The sequence below is a fragment of the Phacochoerus africanus genome, chromosome 9, assembly GCF_016906955.1.
Source record: "Phacochoerus africanus isolate WHEZ1 chromosome 9, ROS_Pafr_v1, whole genome shotgun sequence".
Lineage (NCBI taxonomy): Eukaryota > Metazoa > Chordata > Mammalia > Artiodactyla > Suidae > Phacochoerus > Phacochoerus africanus.
The window spans coordinates 110,431,283-110,458,221 of NC_062552.1; the positions used below are offsets into that span (position 1 = coordinate 110,431,283).

The 26,939-nt window shown below is 44.7% G+C and overlaps 2 protein-coding genes across 2 annotated transcripts in view; both read left to right on the forward strand.

Moving 5' to 3' along the window:
- Window positions 1–428: 428 nt before the first annotated feature.
- The window catches only part of FLRT2 (fibronectin leucine rich transmembrane protein 2), a 101,193-nt gene continuing 74,682 nt past the window's right edge, over window positions 429–26,939 (forward strand). Inside the window, exon 1 of the mRNA XM_047795113.1 lies at window positions 429–929. The gene's annotated coding sequence lies outside the window, so the exon portion shown is untranslated. The remainder of the gene's footprint in view (window positions 930–26,939) is intronic.
- Window positions 1,938–26,939, forward strand: part of LOC125136763 (translation initiation factor IF-2-like) — a 46,182-nt gene continuing 21,180 nt past the window's right edge. The window contains exons 1-3 of the mRNA XM_047797548.1: window positions 1,938–2,112; window positions 3,278–3,405; window positions 3,517–4,362. Coding sequence (XP_047653504.1) covers window positions 1,938–2,112; window positions 3,278–3,405; window positions 3,517–4,362 — 1,149 coding nt within the window. The remainder of the gene's footprint in view (window positions 2,113–3,277; window positions 3,406–3,516; window positions 4,363–26,939) is intronic.

Sequence of the window (26,939 nt, forward strand, 5' to 3'; positions counted from 1 at the left end):
TTTAAATTTGGCGTGAGTGGGTGGGTGCCTTCCACAATTCGTCTTGCACACGCAAAACAATTACAAGCTAGAGTTAGAATGAGCAGAGAGTTCCATGACTTCAAAGCACCCTCTAGGAAAGGAAATAATCCAGGGGTCCGGAGGGGCAGGGGAGGGAAAAAGGAAAAAAAAAAAAGGAATAAAACCTAACTTCGCTGGCAACTCCAATAAATGTGGTAACTGTAGGCAAAAAATAGATTCCGAAGGCTGGGTCTGGTCCGGATGAAACGCTAGGGCTCCTTCCCATGCCGGGAGTCTGGCGCTGGAAGCCTGCCACTGGCGTCTTGCCACGCGAGTGCCCCCAGACAGCAACACACCCACTGGAAATGCACGTGAACAAAGCTCTCGCCCTGGGAGCCGCCGCCTGCGGTTTCCTAGTCGATTACAGCTTCTCCAGGGAGTGCAGGGCGCACACAGGGTTAAGTCAGTTCCCTCCCTGGTAGGAGGGAGAGGCGGGGGAGGGGAAAAGCAGCTTACTGTCTCAGGGTGGGTACCTTGTAGTTAGTTGTACGTTCGAAACCTGTCGCCGTCACTTGTGAGTTTGGCATCTTCCACCGTCTCCTCAGAGGAACGAGGAGGGCTCGGAGATAACACCAGTGGCTGCAATCTCGGCGCTAGAAGCTCCGCGACTCCCGCCCCGGGTGCGTCTCTGGCCTTCGGTCCCCTGTGTCAAGGAGCAGGGAGGGAGCTCTGCGCCCGCCGCCTTGTCCACTAAGCCCCGGGATCAGGTTGGCAGTTTTCAACGATGGGCAAGAGGGACCTTGGCGGCGACCCCTAAAATAATACCATGCCCCGGGAGCCCCGCTACTGCCGAGCCAGCTTCTTCCCTTTCCACCTCCCCGACCCTGTCGGATTCGGATGAGCCCACTGAGAGGAGCCACGCTCGCCAGGTAAAAGGGGGCTGAGGTACCAGGTGGAGTTTCCAGGAACCGCCCTGGCTGCCGCTCTGCGAGCACCACGCGGTTTTTTAAGGGGGATTTTTTTTTTTTTTTTTTAAACCAGGTCGGGCTGATCGTTGGGGGTGGGAGGATAGGCTTTATCTTCCATCCAGGGGAAAAAAAAAAAAAAAAAAAGACTGCTTAACTCTCCCTCGATTTGGAGGAAGTCATTTGCAAGCCGAATATACCTCTTCTAAGGAGTTTTGTAACTGAGCTCTGGGTCAAAATACAAATTAGCTAGCCCCATGGAACATCGATCCTAAATTGGGGTTTCTAGATCCACTAAGCTTGCCTGAATCCAACGTCTCAATCCCCCAGAATGAGTAACTTCTACGAGTAGCAATCCCCTCCTGCGCCCACTCCATCTGCTGTTAATGTCACCAGCGTTATTGTCAAGCAGTTGCGTCTAAAGCCCTCAGCCCGCCCCCTGCCCGCAAGCTGGGGTCCATTAGTGGCTAAGAAGATGCAGCGGGTGCCGGTTCGTTTTCCTTCGAGTAGGGGAAGGGGTTATTTCTCCCTAGACCAAGTCTTTCTCCAGTCCTGCTGTCCTTTAGTGGCCTGGCACTAAGCTCCTACCAGCGCGTCTTCTAAGCGCCCCAGCGGTGACTGCTGGAGAAACCCACCAGGCTGAACTGGGGTTGCGTTCTGCGCTCCGCGAGCGTGGGATGCAGGAGGGGGCGGATTACGCCGTCCAGCAGTAAGTGTAGGAGCTAGGCCACAGCGAGGAGCGCAGGAGCCTCGCCTCGTCAGCTGCCACCGCGTCCCAGCGAGGGCTCTGAGATGCCTGGAAAAATCCCTCTGCCACGCTGATCGTTTCGGGTCTTGTCCCCGCGATTTCAGCGCCAGCGCGATCACTTCTGTTTTGTAATCAAGCCCAAGATCTAGTTGAGGTCGGGGCACTAATCAGGGAAAGGGAATATCAGGGAACAGAGGGACTGGAGCGGGTTTAACCCGCACTCGATGCCAGGGAAACTCCTGGAGCTCTTGGGGCTCCTGCCGTGGCAGCTGCTGGTGGAGAAGGAGGGCACCGCTGCAGTCGTCGCTGGCGCTTTGCTCTTGGAACCTCCCATCAAGATGGCATTCACTGTCTGTCCCGGTCCAATTAACTCCCTCAACCTTCCGCCGCCTCCTCTGGGTATTTATTAGTCACACGCTACATGTGGGGAGAAGAGCGGCATGTTACCTTTAAGTCAAAGCATTTCCCCAGCAAGCTTCTCAAAATGCAACAGGAACAGCGACCGGTGGGCACGACCCCAGGGACGCGTAGGCGCCTGTGTGCACGCGTGTGCCAGCGTGCGTCTCGGGCTTGCGTCTGGGTGGATCCATGCGTGTTTTGTGCTCGGGAGGCAAATTGGGCATTTCTCCAAGTCTGCTTAACGTGTCTTAGGCGCTCAAAAACGTGAAGGCGATAGACACAACAGGGATGCGAAGGAAATAAAAACAATTAGGAAAGTGGCGCCAAAGTGACTCAGACTTTAAACTGAGGACAGGGAAATTATCCCTAGCCAGTTGTGGCCACCGCCCCTGCCTTACTATTCTGTCGCGATAGTCGAGTGGATCCTTAGGGAGTTGGTCCTGAGCTAGTTTCAAGCTCTCGGGTTGCTTCTCCCATGGCCCCACCGACGGCGCTTCTCAGCGCAGCGCTCGACGCGAACTCGCTCTCCCTCTTCTGTTCAGATTCAGCCTCTCTCCAGACTTGTTAAAACATGACAGCATTTTACTGGAGGCAGGAGGAGCGGCAATGAAATGAGAGGAGAAAACCAGAAGCTTTAAAAAAAATTTTTCCCAAGAACGAAACGTGCACCTGGTTTTCTTACCTTGCTCTTTAACCTTTGCGAAGAGATTGTGAAGTGGAAAGGTAGCCTGTTATGCAAATCAGGCTCTCCCCCACCCGCCCCCGCTGTCAAACCTGTTTCCTGAATATGAGGCTGAATTTGGTTGTTCCTCGTAATCAATAGGGAAAGTGAACAACGCTCTCTCTCCTTTCAGTGCCCAGCGTGAAGGGAGAAAATGGGATGTTTAATATAATAGTTACATTAAACTTCAGATTATTTTCCCTTTTAAGTTATTTAAGAAGGTTCGGGATGAGGAAAGTAGCGATGGGGTGGGGATGGGGGAAAAATCACCAAGGTTGCCTGCGTTTGAAATAACGCCATCTTGGTTGAGAGACTTGTTATATATTTTGACCCTCTAATCTCAGGTTTCGATCATGTCTCAGTGTCTCAGGAATAGATTTTCTGGTTTAGAAGTACAACCCCGGGCGTTCAGGGGGATATCAACTTTTGGCGCTCTGACGGTAGCACTATCCTTCGGAGTTGGGGGTGGGAGGGTGCAGAGTCAAGAGAGAGCGGAAAGCGTGCATGGTCCGGGTGGCATCCGGGCTGTTAGCCCCGGCGCCCGCTCAGCAACTCTCTTCAGGGAGGACAGGGTTAAAAGCCGAGTCTCACTTTGCCTCTTGGAAAGCTTTGGGTTGCAGCCGCGCCTCCCAAGCATTCTTTAAACCAGAAATGTGGGAGGGACTCGGAGAGGGAGGGAGTAGGGGAGGGAGGGAGAGAAAGAGGACTCGAGGAGGGGAGCGCGCCAGAGCGGGTGGGACGGAGGCAGAGAAGGAGCGCGGGAGCGGCGGAGGCGATCCCGCGAATTCATTACTGTAAACACCTCCTGGGGGTGTCAGGAGGGTGGGGTGGGAGCCGCGGCGTCTACATTAGCCCGGCCGGGTTGGATTGAGGCAGCAGTGAAGTCGGAGCCGCCTCCGGACCCACGCTGGGCGGGCTCTGCACTTGGAGAGAGCCCCGCGGCCGCCCCCGCGTACCCCGCGCAGCGCCCCACGCCGGGCTCCGCTCAGTTGGCGCACAGGCGTCGGAGTCGCGCCCGCCCGGCTCTCTCGCAGCCCCCCGGGGTCCTCCGTCTCCGAGGGGCCCCGGCACCGCGGGGCTGCTTTCCGCCGCCTTCCCCGCCCGCCAGCCTTCTTTCGGGACTCGTGGGCTCAGTGGAGGCGGAGAGGGGGAGGCAGAGGAGGAGAGGAGGCGGGGGCCGCGGCGGCCGGAGCCGCGAGGAAGTGGCATGCCCGAGCCCTGGAGGCGGAGGTGGCGGAGGAAGGGGGAAGACGATGCCGCGGCTCAGTAGGGGAGGAAGGAGAGAGCGAGCTAGGAGAGCGGGGCGCCCGGGCGCCGGCCGGCTGCGGGGAGGCGCGTGCCGCTCTGAGGCTCTGGCCTCCGCTCCCCTGCGCCCCGACGCTGCGGGCGACAGGCCCGGGCTCCGGCAGCAGCCACCGTCCCCGCCGCCACCACCCGGAGGACCGAGCAAAAGTTTGGATCTGGGGGAGGACGCGGCGCTGAGAGGGCTTACCGCCAGGGCTCGAAGGAGACCTCGAGAACCTTCGCAGGTAACTCGCACCCCCAACCCTCTCCTTCTCTGCTCCTCTGCTGGGCTCCTGCTCCCTCCCAGAGCCTTTCAGGACGCTCGCCCGATCCCGCTGAAAGTAAGAGGGAGGCGAAGTTCAAGATCCCGCGGAAGGGCGTCTAGCACAGGGAGATCTACGGTATCGTTAGGGGATCCGAGGCGCGTCTGTGCGCCGGGTGGGCAGCTGTGCAGGGAGGCGCATCTCCCCCGGGAATGGGTGAGAACCCTCGGCCCCAGCTGGTGCCTCCTCTTGTAGCTCGCAGGAAATTTTGACTATTTATTCAGTAGCTTTTAGTATTGTTCAGTCAAGGGGAATGATACCTAGATTTCACTCATTCCCACCTTCACCCTTCCGCTCTCTCGCCCTTATTTAGTATCTTAAAAAAAAAAAAAAATGATACGAACCCACTCTTTCGCCCACTCAGTTTAGCTGGTGCAGGAAAGCAGATGGGGAGGGGAGTTGTGAACGTTTCAAACAAAAGGGAAAAATTTATCCTTTCCCTTTTTTAACATCCCCGGAGCCCTCCCCCCACCCCTTCCATTCACCTTCTGGCGTAATAAAATGGGAACTTTAGAAGTCGTTTTGATTGAGGAGTGAGCTGGAAAGTGTTAACCATTGGTGGCGTGAATTTGCAGTGACCATTTGCCTGTGTGTGTCTGTGTAATTGTGGGGGTTAGTGGTGTTGCTGAGAAGCCAGTTTTTCTCCGTGGCCTAGCGCACGGTTATTTGGGGAGGGGGGCAGTGAGTGGTCTTGTGTGTGCACCGAGGCAGGCACAGCCAAGAGAAGACAGTCAGGTTTCCTGAACAGCAGCCTTTCTTACGCTAGTAAAATAGCTCCTGCTTTTCGCTCCAGAGCAAAAGGATTCCAGCCCCAACTCCCCAACGTTCCCTTCCCCCCAGTCGGATTTGAGTTTCTAAGCAGCTCAACGTTTGCTGCTCTATCATCTTTATTATGATCATTATTTATTCACTTGGAAACTCATCGTGCCTTCTCTTATAAATGGAAATCAGCCTCGAAGAGCCTTTGATTAATTTTAGTGGAGGGAATCTCTTGTACAGCTTACAGTAAGCTAATCAAGTGCTAGGCACAAATCCGTGTAAATGCTTGCGCAGGAGTGCAAGGTGCTGATTAGATTTCTTAACATGCTGCATTTGCTATGCAAAGCCTCTTCTAAATGGGAGCTATTGCTCCCCACTCCACTGGGAGACTCTTTAATCACATAGGGTCAGGGAGCTTTGGGGCACGTCCACTGGCTCACAGGCTTATTGCTAAATTTATTATGTCTAACTTCTCCCAGCCAAAAGCTAATATGAAGGCTACCCTCCATATCGGTGCCAATATTGTCTGTGGATTTAAGCGGTTTGACCTTATTAAATCACCAATGAAAGAATCCCCTAAACATTTTGAGGTAAATAGAAACAGGTTGGCATTTGTCCAGGAATTGTATTTGATTGTTGCAGTATGAATGTAAAATTTTAGGTCAGTATCTGAAGTGTTAGAACCGGATTTATTTTTTTTTTAATTTTTTTTTTAATTTTTTTTTTAATTTTTTTTTATCCCTGAGCAACATGCACCAGATACATAAGATCCATAGACCACCATATTAGATGAGACTCAATCTTTGGATACTATGCATACCTTGAAAAGTTGCTTTTTTTCCCCCTCACAATGTCACTAGTCCCTCCAATGCAACTTTTCTTCCTCCCCGCAGCAGAAGCCCCATAACAGGATAGGGTTAAACCATTTATGGATTTTTAATAATCTCTGGTGACAGTGCAACACCATACTGTCATGTTGAGTTGCAAATATCTGTGACTGGAGGAGGTTGGGAGATGAAATTTCAAACATTATTCTACGTCTCTGGCAGTAGGTACAAGAAATTGTAAAAGGAATTGAGCTAGCTGTACTTTAGCAGACCTATTAGAAACCTAGCATGGAAGGAATGCTGCTTTTTTTTTTTTTTTTTTAGTGCCCATGTCTTAATACTTCAGTAGTTTCATTGCAGTTTTAGAAATTCCAAGGGATGCTTCTAACAGAAGAAAATAAATTCCCAAGTGACACCGTGCTGGGCTGCCTTGTGGTCCCCAGAGCAGGCAGGGGTTTTTCCTGTATGCTAGGTTTCAGATGATATGATCTTATCCAAGTTTGACTTGGACCGCCTGGATCTAATTTGAACCTCCTCTGATACCCGTTACATTTATATTCTGGCCTGCTGGAGAGTTTGATTTAGGATTTAGACCTATCTCCCGAAGGCAACCTTATATCTTCCCAGTTTGAAGCTGCGGTTTCAGGAAGTCTCAAGTATGTACAAGTGCAGAAGCCTTCTTCTGTAGAGACCCAGCGTGAACATTTGATCTAGTCTGACTCTTCAGCTTTGTGCTCTACAAGGAGGAATGGCCACTTCTGCGATCCACACTGTCTCAAGTTGAAAAACAGCAAGGGTGATGGGCAGCCCTCGGTTTGGCTCTGTTTAGAAGATTGAAAAAGGGTCAAGGTGATGTAATTTTCTTTCTCTTCAGGTCAGACCTTTCTGGATAACTGTCTTTTGGTATCTTGAATTTCAATTCAAGTTCATTTTTCACTGAATTACTTTACTCACGTTGAGGTTTCTGCCACAGTGATTCAAATTCAGGCCATTAGTGACCTCTGTCTGTGAGAAGTGAGCACATTGTTTTTCTTTCTTCTCCTGAGCATCTACACATTATATGTGTGGAAGGGAACCCCAACAGTGCCGTAGTTCTTTCTGAATATTTAGATTTTTGAACTTGATTTTTTTCTAATACAGACGTCAGCATGGGTAATGATATTTAACAGTGGTAATAAAAATGTTACAGGCTAATAGGCTACTAAATGGTTATTCCATGTAGCATCTACAATATGATCCAGCATAAATAAAACACCAGTGCGATCCACTGCCAATGAAAGGATTGTACAGTCAAGTAGACTGATGTTTTGAGACTCACAATACTGCTGGATGTAAGTGAAATTTTATTGCCCTGATGTGCTACCTAACAAGGGAAACTCGAGACATGCCCAGAACATATATGTGGGGAACGAGACTTCATAGTAGCTGTGCATATATGTCTTTAAATTCAGCTGTGCTTCTACTGTGAACTTATGGTACAGATCAAGGGCGAGGTGGGATCTGAGAGGGGTATCTTTAAACAGATGGTCTTTTAAGGAGACTTTTAAAATCTGATTCCTAATCCAGCTTTGTCTTCTGAGCATTTTCAAATCGAAATTTCCATTTGAGTTGATTATCCTATTTAGGTAATTGAAGACAAAGTTTACTGACTTTGCTAGGTGGGCGGATACCACTATCTGACATTTTCCAGATGGTTTTTGATCTCCTGGTATTTGGGGATATAGAATTTTTAGAAGGCTTTCTTTCTTTTCCCTTGGGCAGGTTTTATGCCAAAGACATTTTAAAAGACCAATTATTACTATTATTATTAAAGTTATACAACTCTTATAATATCCCAACGTTCATACTTTTCCCCACCCTCCAAATTGCTTTGCTTTTTTAAAAAAATTATAGTTTTCTTCTAAAAGGACATGTCAAAGATGGGATTATCATTTTATTCCTTTCAGCATGTGACCTCCAATTAAATATCTGTTTGTAGTGAACCACACACACTCACATACACATCAAGGACCATTTTAAGACAGAGATCCTTTTCAAGGTTTTCAATATGTTTCTTTTTAAAGGGCTATGACACAAATATTGCAATAAAAATATCCTGTGTTCCGATGAATACAGAGCCTTACTTCAGTGACATGGAACAGTAAAACACTGTATTAGCAAAATAATCAGTGGTATTTTCAGTACAGGGTCAAAATCTGTTAGAACCTTCATGGGTTTTTTTTCTTTCCTTGGTGAATTTTGCATCTACTGGTCTTTTTGGTTTTCTTTGATTCCTTCTGCTGTGGCTCTTTGAAGTGATTCAAAATTAAACAGTAGCTACTTTTTTTAGGAAAATTCATCATGTTCTGTTCAGGATTCCAGAGGAGTTAATGATGCAGAAAAAGTCCTGTAAAACATCTTTCTAAAAGAAGGCCTTCTCTTGCAGGCTTCCCACTCACTGGCCTCCTGTACCATTTGCAGTGAATTGGAACTCCGTTAGTTATTTATTTTTCAAATACCACCTTTAACTTAATTTAATGTGGGATGTGTTTCTGCAGAGGCCTAGAGCACCATGTGTTGCCTGCACAAAGCCGTGTCGTTTTTTTTTTTAGGGATCCGTCATAAGGGAAGGTCAAAGAAAATATCCTTGTATAATTTGGGAAGTCAAAAGGCCACATTCATGATTCTTAAACACCAATCAGTTGTTCTGCAGATACTCAAAAAGGGCACCCAGTTTTTTTCTCTGCAGAAAAAAATGAGGTTGAAGACCTCAGCCATTTTTTGGTAGCATTCACAAAATAAATCTTTCGGTGTTCTTACCCATTCCTTGCTCATTAGAACTGGGCAGTTTTTTTCTCCCTTTCTTTCCAGGTTGTTTTTAAGGGAAATGTGCAAGAAGCTTGGCAAAAGGTTCTCTCTTCCCCTCAGTTCACAGGTCACCTGTTATATTTCAGTTCCCTTTATTAGAGCTTTCAAGACACCGATAAAAGAATCTTCCATCTGACCCTTTTAAGAACCTGAGGGCTTTTGGATTGAAACCCACCAAAAAATATCACGTCTCCAAGTTCATCAATGCTTTTAGGCCTCAGAACATTGAAACCTTTTCCACAGGGAGTAAAAGAACAGCAGCTCCTAAAATTGGTTCACAAATAGAGGGTCCGTGGAAGTCAACAGAGGTCATGTGGCTGAATGGAAAACATTAGACTCCTGTCAGTCCCTAAATAGGCCCACGTGCTGGTGTCACTCTTCGCCCAGCTGCCTGTGGGTGTCTCTTTCGTGAAAATCCAGGGCCAAAATAGCCTCTGTGATCGTCTCCTCTCCCCTTTTGCTCCAGAGCTTAATTTTGAAGAAGGAAATACTGCAAGGACTTGTCATATTCCATGGAGATAGAAGATAAAGGGGAGGTGAAGTTTGGGGGAGTAGAGTGGATGAGCATTGGGCATAAAGGGCCTCTGGGAGGCCATTGATGTTAAAACAAGTTCATCTCCCTCATTCATGCCCCTCGTCCTTTAAGTGTCCTAAGTCTCACCTACAGGATTTCATTCATTCCTCACAAGGGCCTCTTGGGTGAGCTGAGCCTTCTGAGAAAGCCACACTCACCTAGCTTCTCAGTGGGTAACTGGAGCCAGAAACAAGTCGAAGCCTACCTGAGCCTGCACAGAGTCCTCCTTTAAACCACCTGGCTTTGGAGAAAGTAATGAACATGACATTTTATTTACCCAGATGGCGAATTCTGATACAGTTTAGAAGTTTCCTTCTTTGCAGATTCACCCAAAATGATCAGAGTCGGAATTTTTAAAATTAAAACCATTAAAACACTGAAATCTAAAATATGGCACAAATGAACCCATCTACAAAACAGAAACAGATTCACAGACATAGAGAACAGACTTGTGGTTACCAAGTGGGAGGTGAGGGGAGGAATGAGATGAACGGGGAGTTTGGGGTTGGCAGATGTAAACTGTAACACTTAGAATGGGTAAGCAATGGGGTTCTAATGTATAGCATGGGAAACCACATCCCATCTCTTAGGATAGGATATAATGGGAGATGATGGAAAAAAAAAGAATATATACATGTGCGTGTGTGTCGGGGGGTCACTGGGTGACCGGGTCACCATGCTGTACAGGAGACATTGATAGAACACTATAAATCAACTATACTTTAATAAAAAATAAAAAGTATTGAAATCTTGTAAATATTTAGCATTGATAGCATTTCACTCTCTCACCCACGTTTTGCTAAATGCATTTTTGCCAATTACAATGAGGGTAATTTTATGAGACAGACTGTGATTTGGGACTGTTTGGTGATGGGGAATGAGAAATAGGTTGAGAAGGAAGTTGTTTTGGAGGGAAGAAAAGATGTATTTTTGTAAAGAAACCCTACATTCTCATGTCAGCACCCTCCCTTATACACTGATGACCTTGGACAAATTACTTCATCTTCTGGAGACTTAATTTCCTCTGTGCAGAGTTCAACAGGGTTGTCGTGGGGTCAGATAAGATGAATGTGTGTGAAAATACCTTGATAACAATTCAGTCTTCTATTCCCATACAGAGGCATTATTCAAATTGATAACATTTATCACTGCAGGACTGTCATGTGCCAGGATACGTCTCAGTTTTCTATAAAGAGAAGGGTAACCAAACACAGTGTCCTGCCCTCCAGGAGCTTTTGCTTTTCGCAGGTGCCCTGGGTTACCACCCAACCACTAAAGTGTCTGTGGCTCTGCGTCACTTCCCCCCCTCATTGACTGGTGCGTTATCCCTTTTTGTGTAGGTTGGCTCTGTGTTCATGCAGGTATTCTGATTAGGTGAATTGGGTGCAAGGGGCCACACCTTCCTTTCTTCGTGGTTTGGTTTGCCTTGATGTTGGAAACAGAATTTATCACAAATCGTTCCACGGAGGATCGTTCGAGAGGAAAACCATCAATGTTCCCTGAGTTCCCTGAAGTCAGGTTGTTTCTTTTTGGCTGGCTTTTCTACCTTAGCCAGCCACGTTAACCTTTTGCAAAAACACAGTCATTACTAGACTCTGTGATGATTTTTCAGACTTTTCCTTTTGCACAATAATGCAGGTCAGTGCAAAAGTCTGTCTTCTCAGTCTGTCTTCTCAGTTTGGGAACCTCCTGAGCCCATTACCAATAAATGGCCTCATTTATTAAGAAACAACATAATTGCCAAATCTCAGCCTTATTGTGACTCATTAGTGTCACAAAACCCTTGTGGAACAGTTTTTTTTTTTTTTTTTTTTGACTGTACCTCAGGCATGCGAAAGTTCCTGGGCCAGGGATGGAATCCGAACCACAGCAGTGACAACACTGGATCTTAACCCACTGAGCCACAGGGGTACTCCCTGGAACAGTTCTTGACAACTTATTTTTCCATGTTTTGTTCAGTTGTATTTTTGTGGTTGTCGAACTTGAGCTACTTCTAATTTTAAATGTTCTGAGAGTGAGCACATTTATTTCACTTCCCTGATTTGTGTACACATAGGCCCATTGTAAAGATTAATTTTTAATTGTTTTAAAGTTACTCGATGTATGCATATGCATACGTGAAGTGTGTATTTATAAAACAGATATTTGGGTCCTGCTTTTTGATCAGAAGAGAATCTTCCTATCAGTGATTTGAATGTATGGTTATTCTTTTCAATTCTGTATTTACTATTTGCCCGTGTTAAAAAAGAAAATTTAAAGCTGTTTGGTATGTTAATGGTACAGTGTAAAGGATCAGGCCACAGAGCTGTATGTTTTCATTAATGATTTTTATTTTTTCCATCATAGTTGGTTGACAGTGTTCTGTCAGTTTCTACTATACAGCAGATTGGCCCAGTCAGAACTATATTTTTACATGACAAATTACTTTCATCGTTCGGAAAAATTAATCTGAATACGTTTTGTTCTGGCAGTGCTGAATGATATAATATTTGAGGGAGAGAATGTTGGCAGCTATCCCAAAGAGTTCTGCTAACAAAATGAGAAGACTCTATAGATATAAATGTAGAGACTTAGTATATGTTTGTGTGCATCTTTGAAACATGCAAATATATCTGTCTTAGATACTGTGGCATGGGAGTACAGCTGTAGCCTTCTGCTAGGTGCTGCAAATACAGGCCTTATGTCCCCACTTGAATAGAGTGATGAGATAACCCCACTTATTTTTAATCGGAAAGTTTCTTTTCAAAATAGGTGTTAGGGAAACTCTAAATAGTTAAAAACACACATTGCTACGAGGTGACTCTGCTTTTGTGTGAATGGACGAGGAGGCAGCTATACTTTTGTACTCAGGAAGGAGATATTGTTCTTGTAGAGGCAGAAGGCATCCAGCAGATGATGAGGAAAGCTTTTTCATTCATTCAGGAGATATTTTGACCGATCACCAGGTACCACACATGGAGGAAGACCAAGGAGGCAAACAGAGGTGAGGCAGGCTCCCCCTGCTGAGCCCACCCAGGCTGGGGAGGAGAGAGAAGACAGAAATCCTAGCCTCATGGCAGTTGCTATTCTTTTTCTTTTCTTTTTTTAACAGCTGCACGCAAGGCATATGGAAGTACCCAGGCCGTGGATGGAATCAGAACCGCAGCTGCGACCTACTTACACGGCTGCTGCACTGCCAGGTCCTTTAACCCTGTATGCGGGGCTGGAGATAGAACCCATGTCTCCGCAGTGACCTGACCAACTGCAGTTGGATTCTTAACCCACTTTGCCACAGCAGGAACTCCCTGCATGGCAGTTTCATAAGTGATGGAAGACAGTGCAGTCAGCCCTGATGACTGGGCCAGGAATACATAGTATTAATGAAAAGAGCTTTGCGTTTGAAGAGAGATGGTCTTGGGTTTTGATGCTGGCTCTGTCACTTGCTAGTTTTGTAAACTTGGGCACACTTTAAAATGTCTTGTAGTCTTTGCCTCCTCAAGTTGAAAAATGGGGAGGAAATTCTACTCACAGAGCTGTTCTTCTGAGGATTGAGATAATTACTTAAAACGTCTGCCTGTCTGGCACACAGTAGAGGTTTAATAAATGCTGACTGCAGAGCCTTCTCTCTCTGAAATGATAATGATTTCATTATGTTACTCTCCCCATCTACAAATACCTTCGCATTTCTCTGGAATCCCAAAGAAGGCTTTTGACCCCTTGATCCTGTTCACTAACAAGATACAGCCTCTTCCGAAAAAAATGACATTTTGTTATTCATGCACATACCCAAGCATGAAGAGACCACCAGAGGAATTGGGCACCCCACGCAGTGGTGGAGTGAAGTAGTGGGGTTTAGTGTGGGCCCTTGGTGTGAGAGGGCACAGAGAGAAGGGACGGAGGACAGAAGAGAGGACTCATCTCAATTTGGGGAATCAGAAGGTGGTGTCAGCTGGATCCTGCCTAACCTGTAGTTTTTTCGGTCATGGAAAACAGAGCCTTGCCCCCCCCCCAACACCACCACCCCTACTCAGATCTGTGCACCCTTCCATGGGGACAGCACCTGCCACTTGCAGCAAATCCCATGTCTGGACAGTGCCACTGGGCACAGTGAGCTGTGGTTATGATGTCTCTGCCGAGCTACAGAGATTTTTATCAGGGTGAATTTTCGGCACTTGCTTCACACAATTCATCTCACACGTGATTCTTGGCAGAGTCAAGAAAATATTTCATTGTAGAAGATTAACATGTAAATTGTTGTTACATTTCTGTAATGCTGGTTCTGTGCTTATAGAATGATTAGACTTTGCTTGTATAAGAATAGATGTTCAAATCAGAAAACGATGCTCTTAGGTTATCATTTCTGTGTGGCAGTACTTCTTTGAGAAAGGCATTTTCAGTTCATTGAAGTTAGGGAGCGTCTTACTGCTTCTTTGTCACACACTTCTGAATAGCACTCAGAAGCACTGTTCGAAATACAGAATACTGGGTTCATTTTCATTTATTATTTTGATTGCTTGTACCCCTAGTATATTTTTTGCATTCTACTAAACACCTGAGGTTTGTTTCTCTCTTTTATTTTTTTTTTGACATGCTGAGTCTGTAAATTGATGAAGGGAAGTTGTATTTAACAAGATGTTAGATACCCTCAACTTCCAAGTTCAGAAACACAAAGGCTTTTTCTGTTAAAATAACATAATACATATGCCATATATATATATACATATATATATATAACACACACACACATACATACATATGTGTATAAAATCAATACATACATTGATTAATATACACGTATCAATATATGCATTAATCAGTATATCCGTTGAAGCAGAGAGAAGCAGGTACTAGAGTGAACTTTGCAAGCTCTTAACATCCTAGTAAGTAGCTTCTGAACAATCTACCCAACATGAAACAATAAGACTTTGTTTTTCTGCTTTAGAACATGTAGGAGAGATTAAAATTCTTTGGGAAATGATTTAAAATAATTTTTTTTTTTACCCAAATAGGTAAGGAACAAGTCCAATAGTGCTGACAGCAATGGAATTTAAAGCTCAATTCTAATAATCTCTGAGTCCCAGAGGAATGCAAGGCAGACATCCGTTCAAGTCACAAGCTTGTAACTGGGGGTTTTACAAAGGTTGATTTTTTTACCATGTGCCAGGCACCATGCTAAGTTTTATGCTGAGCATTTGGGATAGTCTTTCAGAGGAGACCTCTTCCCCACTCACCAAGAAATCGGATGGATTGACCCAGAGTCGCCCTTTTCCAAACTTGACTCATCCATCTGAATTAACTGGAGAAGCTGGCAATAAATCCAGGTTCCTGGGCCTGTGGTCTGGAGATCTTAATTTGTTAAGTCTGTGATGAAGCCTGGGAATGAGGGTGTTCAAAAGTTCCCAGGATTGGGGATCACCAACTGATCATTTTTAGAATTTCTTTTGACCTAGACACGCAGTGATTTTATACTTGTCTGGTTTAGAGTCATTTATTAATCTCTGAAAGTATTTTTTCTCTATATTTTGCCACATAGGAAATATTGCTCCATTTAGCCCAGCTCTTCTAGGAGAACATGGAGAGGGACCAGATGTCAGGGCTGGTTTCACCCTTGGTCGCCATGGCCTCATGGGTGCTTCTCCCACAGTCTATCAGTCCCCAAGAAACCATGGTGCTGTATCATTCTTGGCATCCCCAGTGTTAATTCCCTAAAAAGGCAAATCACATCATAGTACCAGCCCCCTGATGCTTGGATTCCCTGCTCTCCTGGATAAAGCCCATCCACACTTGGTGTCATGACACTTGAGACCTGTGACAACCTGGGTCTCAAACTGTCACTCAGGCATCCTTCTCCAGCATACCTCCCCCACCGCACCATGTTCAATGATGGCAAGGCCTGGCTTCTTGATACTTAGCCTTTGCCGTACTCTTTACCCCTTCTGTAGACCATCATCTGCTCACTCTCCCTTTGACAAATGCTTTTCCCTGAAGACTCCCAGTAATGGCACATTCCCTCCCAGTCAGAATGAAGCATTCCTTTCTCTGGGTTTCCATGGCCATTTGTTTGTCCCTTTGTTAGTCCCTTGTTGCTGTTGTCTTGTAAGGCACCTGTTCACTTGTCCATCCTCTCCCAATGGACTCCAAGAACCTTGGCTCAGTCGTCCCATCTCCCCACGGCTAATAATGTGCTCAGGGCCCCAGGTTCTGCGTAAATGTAAGCAAATGAATAAGGACATAAATGTGCTGGAGAATCCTGGAAAACAGGAAGATTCATAATCTGGAGAGAGGGGCTCTTTCCTCTTGAGCACCTTTTCATTCCTATAGATTGGTTGCCCCATGGGGTAAAACTCCAGCCAGTACCACTCTGCCTTCCTCTAAGCAGGTTTGTCAGGCAAAAGCCTGCTGGTTAACCCAACTCTGATCAGCATCAAGCTCTCCAAACCACACGTCAGGCGCTTTCACATGCCACACGGGAAGATCTGTTTAAAGAAGACATAACTTCGCTTGATGAAATATCTGTCTTGGCACCGGGTGAGACCATCAGTTAAGTAGATGTTCACGCAGATGTGGTTTCCATAAAATGAGAAATTTAAGTCATAGTGTTCACTTTCCGTATCTTTCCTGGCAGAGTTAAAGCGAGCGAGTGAAACAAAGAACTTGTGACATTTGTATATTTGCTCTCTTTTTTTTTTCTTTTGGGTGCTCTTCGTTTTCATTTTGTTTATTTTATCTTAGGCACATCAGTCCCTGACGGAGATCTCTGAGACGAATGAGGGCCCCCCAGAAAGGAGAAAAGAAGACTAGAAATCCTAGATCCTTAGTCAGTCTCCACAAAGCAGAATCCACCCTTGTCCTTAGGATTTGCACATTGAATACAGCAAGGAGAAGGTTACAGTAAATTCTGAACTTGCGTGGTTTAAATGTCATCATGATGGTGACACATGCTGGACTTAAGTAAGGGCCTTTAAGTTGGCCAAGAAATGATTCTAACACCTTGATGCTTTCCTGCTGGATTGTCAGTTGATGGACAGAGGGGGCTGGCTTGCAGGTGGGGGATGTGTGCCCCCATACAAACACACTCTGGTCCCTCCTCCCCCGTTTTAGGCAGAGTTTTCAGTGGCTAAAAGGAGTGGAAGATGGTGGAATACATTTGATGTGCCCCCACCTCCACCCTTGGCCCGCTCTGGGCTGTCTGTACTTTGGTGACACTTTGCTTGACCCATGGGGTAACAGCTGAGGCGACTTTTGATGAGCTACTCTGCTTGAATTCTAGGGGCTCCTAACTCTGCCCTTAGGATCTTATAGGGTTAATTTATGGGGCTGTTTAGAAGCAATATACTTTCCTAATTTTTTTTTTCTGTCCTCTTTACTTTTCAGGGCCCCACCCGTGGCATATGGAGGTTCCCAGGCTAGGAGTCAAGTTGGAGCTGTAGCTGCTGTCCTGCACCACAGCCACAGCAACACAGGATCTGAGCCACATCTGTGACCTACACCACAGCTCACGGCAACGCCGGATTCTTAACCCACTCGGCAAGGCCAGGGATCGAACCCACGTCCTCATGGATGCTAGTCGGGTTCGTTAACCACTGAGCCATGACGGGAACTCCTGCTTTCCTAATTCTTGAGTCACACCAAGTATTAGTAAGGCCAGGGATCAGTAATAATAGTAATAATAATTAACAGTAATTGTGTTGATTGTAGATAAGTTCTACTTAGAGTGCTGCTTATGCTGTTCATGTATTTTATCATGTTTGAGTATTCACAGAAACCCTTGGTAGGAGGTCTTGGTTAGTAATATTGCTAATAAGCCCATTTTACACCCAGGGAAACTGAAGTAGAGAATTCCTCAGGTTGCTTATTTTACCTTTGTAGCTGCTGTTAATTAGTTTTATAGGGTCAGGGAGCACTGGGTGATTTCCAAAATCCACTCTAAATTTATTTTTCCAAGCCTTAAAATCAAATTCTGAGAAGGTCCTCCTGTGGTGCAGAGAGTTAAGAACCTGACGTTGCCGCTGCAGCTGTGGCATTGGTCACAGCTGTAGGTGGGTTTCAGTGCCTGGCCCAGGAACTTCCTTTATGTCATGGGTGTGGCCAATAAATAAATACATAAGAAAATCAAGTTCTGGGGTCATGGTTCACTGTCTGCTGGGCACCCTGTGGTCCAGCTTTCCATGCTTGACGGTTTAAGAGAGAACTCCCTAAGACGTCATTGTTTGCTCTTAGCCATTTTTGAGTGGAAACAATTCCTGGGTCTGTTCGTGTATTTCTGGTAAATGGGAAGAGAGAAAAAAATATCGTAAATTGGGAAATAAAGTGTGACAACTTTAATGTGTTTTCAGAACCAAAGAAAGTCCCGGGGGAAGTAGCTAGTGATTAAGGAGTCAGTTTTTGGAAAGCACCATTTCTTGTCTTTACCCTTTTACCAGCACTACTAATAAATAGTTAAATGCATTTATTTGAGATTCACCTCTTTTTCCCTGTGGAGGTGATAATGGACAATGGAGTGGCCAGAGGGCAGATAATAGCCTAGAATGAGAGGCTTCTGAGAGCCTGGAAATGATGGAGAATTGACTGTGTTATAAATAGGTCAGATACTCTCCTTTCCTAAATCTATGTAATTGCTCAGGCAGTAGACCCCATTGGGTGAAAAAACGAACCAGAGGTGGGCTGTTTCACGTTGCTTATGTGAACGTAAGCACAGTGCTTGCAAGTCTTCACCCAGCTGAATTTGATTTTTGACATCCCTCCCTTTTCACCCTTTCTGCTGATGCATTCCTTGCTGCATGCACCCGAGGTGTGCTTTATGAATCCAGGGATTGTACTTAAGGCCCTTCATTTATTTGTCCTTCCTGGTTCTGTATAAATATTATTCTGCCTAAATCAAATGATCCCTTGCTTCATTCTTCCATTTCCCTATAGGCAGCAGACCGTGGCTACGTTCTTTTATCACTGTGTGCCCATTATCAGTCATGAAATTACAGTGGATGGGGCAGCATAAGATGATTTCAAAGTTGGATCAGTCTGGATGGGCTCCTTGATGGGGTTGTTTATGAAGGCAGGGTCTGCTCAGGTGTGGTGGCAGCGTGGTGAGCAGCTCTCCAGCCAGTCAGCTCCATGACCACGTGAAAGCACCAGCTCTGTTTGGCTTTCCAATGAATTCTGTGTTATTTCTGTCTGTGACAGTGGGATCTAGCTGAATTGGGTGGAACCAAAAACATTTACCATCTGCTGTTTGCACCTGAGACGTGATCAGGGCACAGGAAAGAAACTGAAACATACCTGTGTTGGTCTTGCTGGAAATGACTGCCTGGTCTGCCTGGACCACGTGCATCTCTCAAAGCGCGGCCTGGGACCCAGGCTCGCTCTTCTCTCTCCACTCTGAGCACTGAGCTCACTTGGATTTTCTGCAGGGGCTTCAGTGTTGGTATGTTTTATAATGAATAGTCATTCTAAGCAAGTCCTATTCTGTTGAATTCATATATATATATTTTTTTAATGAAACAAAGTGGTATGCTGTTTAGGACCACTTGTTTGAGTTATCTTTGATGACTTCCTTTCCTTCATTTATATGTAACACTAGTTTTATGCATCTTTTTTAAAAATTCTGTCCTCTTTGCCCGTTCACTTTGGCTCTGTTGTAGTTAAACCCAAGTACCTCTCTCCCCCGCTGGCCTACACCCCGGGGGCTGCTCTTCCTCATTGCTGTGCTGATGATACGACTTTCCATCACTCACAGGTCAAGTCTCAACTTCTCAGCCTGACACTCAAGGTCATTCTGTAGCTTTCTCTTATCTTCCTAAAGAGACTTGAGCTTCTCTTCTGAATTAAGTTTACTTTTATCTTTATATGAGTCTCATTGTGGTGTAAAATGTTACCTGGTGCTTTGTGTCCAATGTAAGTTCATTTAGGGCGAAGGCTGTGCCCAATAAATGTTCGAGGAGCTAAACCGAACTGACCGCAACCTACTTCTGACACTTTTGGCGTGAGTGTGTAACTCCCTCTACATACATACATATAGCAAAAGTCTGTATCTCCCTCTGCATATACTACTTCTCATCATTTGAGCAAATTCAAATGAACAAAGTTTGCAGAGATAACTCTTAATGTATTCAAATTTTGTCATCTAATAGAAGCTTCCTTTGTTCCCTCTGTGGAACACTTTGTCAAAGCAGTGCACTCTTGCTTTGAAAACAGGAAGGTAGAACATTCCAGCAGCATCATGAGCCCTCTGTTTATATTTGTAAAATCTGTAGTCTTTCCAGGCCTCTAGGCAAGAGCAAATCAAAATAATCAGAGGCATTAGACTTGATTATGTTGAATTGGATTCTTATAACTGAGGCTTGATCGCCAAAATTAGTGGTGTGCTAGTTTATACTGAAAGAGATGCTTGCAATATTGCAAAACCATAGACTCCAGCTTGCTGGAATCTTTAAAGGCATCTGGCTATTTTGAAAAATACAACAATCACATGCTTTTTCTTATCTCCATAATTGTATTCTTTTGAAAAGCGAGCTGTGTAAGGACAGGGGATGGGGGTAGATGGGAAGGCTGTGGTATTTGGATCCAGATGGGTGAATTTGAATCTGGTTCTGCCTCAGCCAGCGAGGGTAACCTGAACATGTTTTTTCATCTTAATGTTTACTTCCTCCATTTTTAAATAAAGGAAAAATAACTCATATCTCATAGGATCACTGTGACTAATAGATTAGGTGGTGCCTGACACACAGTGAGTACTCGTAAGCTTTAGTTCTCTTCCCTTTTGCACTCCAGCTTGGAAGAACATGAATGCTGTGGTTTTTCTGCTATTTTTTTCCTGCCTAGATAAGGCAGTTCTATAATAGTGTGTCACTGTTTCCCCAAAGGCTCCCTCTGTGGGCCCACAATGCCTCTTCCTCAGATTCTCCATAACAGTATTTCTGGGGTCCAAAAGAGGATACAATACCTTAGAAATAGTCATTACTTTATTTCAGTTAGGATACTTCCCATTGAAGCACTCTTAAAATCCCTTTGCTTTCTGGGAAAAAAAAAAAAAATCTTTCCAACAGTCTTACAGCCTCAAAAACAGTGGGTATCATGGATTATTAGAAAGGAATTACCCAAAGGGAATGCTCTTAAAACTGCCTGCAGAGGAGTCTGGCTTATCAATAGGCAGAAAAAAGAATTTTTTGACTCAATTTCAGCTTGTCACTAAACGTGAAAATAGCAAAGCTCATAATATATTCTGTGGGGACGAGGCTGTGAGTGTTCCCACTAGTTGAAATTCTCAAGTAGGAGCTTCTAAGAATGAACACTAACTCTTCAAGAACCCTAGGGAATGTCTCTTAGGAAACAGGTAAGCAACAAAATGAAAGCTGTTACAAAGAGGAAGCAAAAAGGCCAATCAAGCAAATCATTTTATTGCAGACCACGTTGTGGAAAATAGAGTGGTTTGTGGGACACCTTTCACTGAGCATGAATGACCAATGTAATTAGAATTGGCTAATGAATATGTTTGCCTTTTCTTCCTGATATTAGTGTCACCCCAAGTTATGAAGGTGTTTTTCATATCCAAACCCCACAGCCATGCACAATTATATTTGCAGACTTATTTTCTGGTAAAAAGTCAATGTTGTTTCAGCTTCGCCTAGATTTCGGTTTCAAGCCTTGTCTGCAGTTTGGAAACACATGTTAGAAGGTGAAGAAGGAATTTACATGATTTTTTTTTTTCCTCTTAACAAACCAATATTAGAGCTTACCTTTGATTACACTTTTCTTTGTGTGGAAGTATTGATCTTCCTCTATAAACTAGTTTGGAAATTTGGCAGGGGTTTCATGGGGAAATGGTAGCATTTTCTTTATTAGTGATTTTTCAAATAACGTGAATCCTGATCGTGGTAGTTTAGCCTAAATTTGGCCTTCTATGATGGGCGTGAAAACAAGCCGGCTTGTCACTGCCCCCCTCTTGTTTCAAGATTCTTTATTTCTAGATAATTAGTGGGATTTCTATGCAAATACATAGCAGATATTTTTATGAAGAAATGAGTATTCAGATGATTGTTCTTCCTTAATGATAGAGAGACTTATAAGTAATGAAATGTTGAGAGAAACCCCTCATTTTATTTAATGGTACTCTGGGTGAGCGTGATGCCACTTTTTAACCAGGACCCCTAAGAAGAAGATGAAAGGATCTGACGCTGCAACTCCCATTTCTTTCTTTCTTCAACATGTGGAGCACAGTACTGTTGGGGGACTGGGAGTTGGCATCTGTGAGATGTGGTGAACAGGACCTCTTGACCATAACTGAAGAGATGTATAAAGAGTGGGAGTGTGTGGAAAAATTCGGAAACAGAGGTGGGGCAGAAGCTTAAGAGCAGTGTGTCCCTGGTAGACATCACCTTCTAGAATCTACTTTTCTGTGCACAGTGGCTCTTAGCCTTCTCCGGTGGGTAGTTATTGAGAATTCATTTTATTTATTTATTTATTTAATTTGTCTTTTTGCCTTTTCTTGGGCCGCTCCCACGGCATATGGAGGTTCCCAGGCTAGGGGTCGAATCAGAGCTGTAGCCGCCAGGCTACACCAGAGCCACAGCAACACGGGATCCGAGCCGCGTCTGCAACCTACACCACAGCTCTCGGCAACGCCAGATCCTTAACCCACTGAGCAAGGCCAGGGACCAAACCCGCAACCTCATGGTTCCTAGTGGGATTCGTTAACCACTGCGCCACAGCGGGAACTCCTCCTGAGAACTCATTTTTAAAAAGAGCAGTTTGCTCTGTGCCTGTCATTCTCTGACTTACCTCTATAGAGCCCAAGTGGTAGCAGCAGATGCTCCAGTGTCCCCTCCGCCTGTCCTGTGTAGCGGGAAGGAGTGGGAAGTGTCGGTCATAGGCACATCCAAACATGACTGCAGGTGGAGAGGATGTCAGGTACAGCATGGTGGCTCAGTGTGAGAATCAGCCGGGTCTGAGTTTGAATCCCAACTCTATTTTTACCTGACTGTGAAACTTGGGGCAAATTATACAGTTCATCTCCATCTCTGGTATAAAATGAAGACATTCATAGTTTATAGAGTTGCTATAAAGATTAAGTGAAGTAAGTTATGCAAAATACTATGCATAGTAGGATCTTAGTATGTTGTTAGTTTTATGTGTGTTTGGCTAATTTCCACAGTTTCCTAAGTTCTGGAAGGAATGGTTGGGTGAGTACATATACATGGATAGATGCGTATGTATGTTCTGCCTTCAAATCCCTAAAAGTTTCCTTTTATTTTAGATAGCAGTGGACCCAAATGGAATAAGTAAAGATTTAATGTAATTATTGCCAGGGAGAAAGTGTAGCATGAAATGGAAACCTGAAGAAGGGAACCATTTTCCATAATCCTATTTTTTTTTTTTTTTGTAATTCACATTTCTCTTATTTCTTAAAGTTTTCAGTTTGGTTATATCATATGACTTTCCTGTCTCCCTTAGTAGGTGGAGTATGTGCCATTATCAATACCTCCTAGAGTCCCAGAGAGGAAATTGAAATGGTGAAGGTCATGTCCCTTTCTGTTTTGTGTCCCTATGTACCAAAGAATCATCTTTTCAGCAATTGGTGCCTTGGATTGGACTGGATAAGCAGTGTGGAGTAATCAAAAGATCAATAGGCTGGTGAGAAGAAGGTCTGAATTCTTGTTTTTGTGCAGTCTCCCCCAACCCCCCAAAAAAACCCTCTGATTTCTGTCAGATTATTCGACTTTCTTGAACTTGAGTTGATTCATTTGTTTAAGACCGAGCAGTTTCAGTAAATTTCAATTTCTTGGAAGTGAGGAACCTAGCATTGGTGGTTAGGAGTTAGGCTCCTTGTCTGCTTGGGTGTGCAGCTGCCTTCACTACCTCACAGCCCTGCTGCCTAGGCAAGGTGCTTCATCGATACAAGCCTCACTTTTCTCATCTGTGCAGTGGGAATAGCAAAATTAAAACCTCCTTTAAAAAGTTACCATGAGGATTAAATGACCTAATACACGTAGAGCATTTAGCATAGTACCTGATGCAGTTATGCGTTCCATAAAGATGAACAATGTGGCTTTTTCAAAAAACGGGACGGCAAGTACCACTGATGTTTTTGAAAAGCATTAGACATTAAGGTGTCCCTGTGTTACTGACCCAACAGCCCCAGTCATGCCCTTCAAAGTGACTAAGGTCAGAAGATCATGGAGGAACGTCCCTCAGGCCTCTTCAGTGAGAGATATGGTCCCTCCAGCTCCCTCTAGGAGCTCAGCCCATGTCCGACAACGATACTATTGATGATTCTGCCACGGGGTGGAGTTTCCTGGTGTAGGCAGATAAGACATGAAGACCTTTTGGTTTATGGCGCAGTTGGATGGCTGATCATGAAATCTTTGATGTGAGGGACCTATTCCAGAAATCCTTCCAGGAGGCCTGCGTTGCTGTAACTGCTGGGTCTTGCATCTGGTGGATGCTTCTCCTCCTGCATTAAGTCTCTGAAAAGTGTATCAGCCTGACCTCTAGACTGTTGGGGGAAGTGGCATTTCTGATGCAGTGCTCAGTCCAGGATGCTCACATTAAGTTTTAACTATGGGATTTTTTATTTTTTATTTTTGGTAAATTAAATACTTTCAGGCACCACAAATAGTGAATAAGGCAGGGGATCGTGAGAAGCGGCCATCTTTCACCTGTTGGCTCTTTTCTTTTGATTCAGGTAAGATTGTACAGGTGCCTGCATGGGTCGCCATTATGAAATACACACCCGCTCTCCTTGGCAGCATTCAGACAGGGCAAAAGGATGCAGTGGATAGTGCAGCGCTGAAGGTTTATTGGCCACAAAACATGGGGTCAAGATAAGATGTGATGGTAAGATCTTCTGAAGGATGCAGAGAGGGTAGGTAGTAGTGGCCAACTTTTGAACACATGCTCCCCAAGACCCATGAAGCTGTCTCTTCATCTTCCTCAGTGGGCTCTGCCACTGGGGTCCCTGAAGGGTCATTTCTGCTCGTTGAACCCCTGGGGATGACAGCTTCTGAATCATGTATTTATCCTCAGATTCCAGCACTGATCAGTGATATCACAGGGATTCAACCAATATTTGTGGCGGAAAGGAGTGTGGGAGGAGGAAGGAAGGAAAGATTGAGGGAGAAAGTAAAAAGAAAGGCGATTTCAGCTTAACCTCCAACAGGTGATTATAAGAAGTTTTGTCAGTGATGGTGGCAGTCCAGCATTGGAGTTTTGGAAAAAGAGCTTTTGGGTCCCATTGAAGACACAGGGTAACAGATGACTTTTGGAGTGCATTATCACAGCTCTGCCTATCTGCTTCACATACTTGTCCTAACTACCATAAAGACAGCATAGATTGATTCAGTTTTATATTCATTATATTCATCAGCAATGATGTAGCTCAGCAGAAACGAGTCGACTAGCATCCATGAGGACGGAGGTTCAATCCCTGGCCTCACTCAGTGGGTTAAGGATCCGGCATTGCTGTGAGCTATGGTGTAGGTCACAGACACAGCTCAGATCTGGCATTGTTGTGGCTGTGGTGTAGGCCAGCAGCTATAGCTCTGATTCGACCCCTAGCCTGGGAACTTCTGTAAGCTGCAGGTATGACCCTAAAAAAGACAAAAAAAAAAAGTAGAGCAGATATTTTCAAATGTAATTTTGAGGGTTCTAATTGAAAGGGAAATCTCATCAGGAACAAGAAGACAAGTCTCCTTTCTTGTTTTCATTCTCCTGTAGAAGAAAGGGTGAAACATTTTTTTTTCTCCTTCCTCAAAGAGCTGAATTTATTAGAGGGATTTGTTATATTCTGCAAGACACCACATATACTTAAGTTAAAAAAGAGATGCATGATTGAGCCAGCCATCAAAAAGTATTTATTGGAGACCCAAATACCCAAGTTCTAAGTGCTAGTTTAGTGTTCTTCCTGGGGGATTTAATAAACTGTCATCTTGCAAAAGAAGGCATTTCGGAAGACAAACATTTGTCAGTGAGCGATTACAGGGTGCAGACGCCCTTCCTACAGAGTGGAAGTACTAATGGGCTTCATTTCCTGATATATCAGTGCACCTGAGAAATACAGTCCCGGATGTACCATGTTTTCATTTTTTTCAAGGCTTGCCAGTGGCATACAGAAGATGCTGAGGTTTTATCAGACCACTTCTGTGTGGTTTGAATACCTATTTCTAATCTTCCACTTCTTTCCTTAACTGAATCCTGACTTTCCAGTGGAGCTGACAATGAATTCAACCCACCTAATCAGGCTGAGACTCTCTGTGTTAAAAGTGTGATATTTCTATTTGTAAACTTTAGCTCACTGACTTTGATCAAGCAGTCAGCATTGTGAATATGAGGGTGGCATTTAACCTAATCAAGGAATGGTTATGTTTCTTCAGCCAATCCTTTCTGAATTTTTTTTTAAAAAGGGAGCTGCTTGGAGTTCCCATCGTGGTGCAGTGGTTAATGAATCTGACTAGGAGCCACGAGGTTGCGGGTTCGATCCTTGGCCTTGCTCAGTGGGTTAAGGATCCAGCGTTGTTGTGAGCTGTGGTGTAGCTCACAGATGCGGCTTGGATCCCGTGTTGCTGTGGCTCTGGTGTAGGCCGGCGGGCAACAGCTCCGATTCGACCCCAAGCCTGGGAACCTCCCTGTGCCGAGGGAGCGGCCCTAGAAAAGGCAAAAAAGACAAAAATAAAAATAAAAAATAAAAAAGGGGGGGGGAGCTGCTGCTACAGATTTCCATCACCTCGGTCCGGTTAAAAGAACAGTTCTGCATCACTACTGGATGCTAAGTAAGACCTGACTCTGAGGTCCTTTTCTCCTGAAGGTGGGTTGCTGTCCGGTGGAGTCAGAGGGGGTTCTCTGTACCTGGTCAGCTTCTCATACCCTCACACCTTGGGTATACATCATGCCTGAAGAATGCACTGATGCAGATTAAATACCTATAACATCATCTAATAATGCCTTTCTGATGGAGATAGGCATCATTCTCGTAATGTAATTTTGGTCCTTAGAGACTTGGTAGGCAACTCAGAAATTTGATTTTACTCTTTGTGTAAAAGCTGTCTTCATTGAAGGAGAGAGAGAGAGAGAGAGAGAGAGAGAGAGAGAGAGAGAGAGAGAGAGAGAGAGAGAGAGAGAGAGAGAGAGGGAAAGTGTAAGAGTGACCAGGTATTGAAGACTTTTCTTACCACATTTCACAGTAGATTCTGATCTTGACCTCAGAGGCCAAAGAGGGGTAGCGTCCCTAATAAGCTTGCTGTACCTTCAGAAATGAACCAATCTGTACATCAGAATATGCTCAAATTACTGTGAGATGCTACAGGTCAGCAACCTAACTATTTCTTTCCTATCTAAAATCTTAGAATGACTGTTAAGGAGAGAAGAAAATGGGGAGAAACCCAACTATGAAACATCAGCAAGGTGATGAGTATAACACTTTAAATAATTAGAGGAAGAAATAAATAGAAAGGTGTATGCTTTTTTAAAAAAACTTTCTAGCAGTGAAGTGTTAAAACACTATAGATAGAAGGCATGTAGTTAAG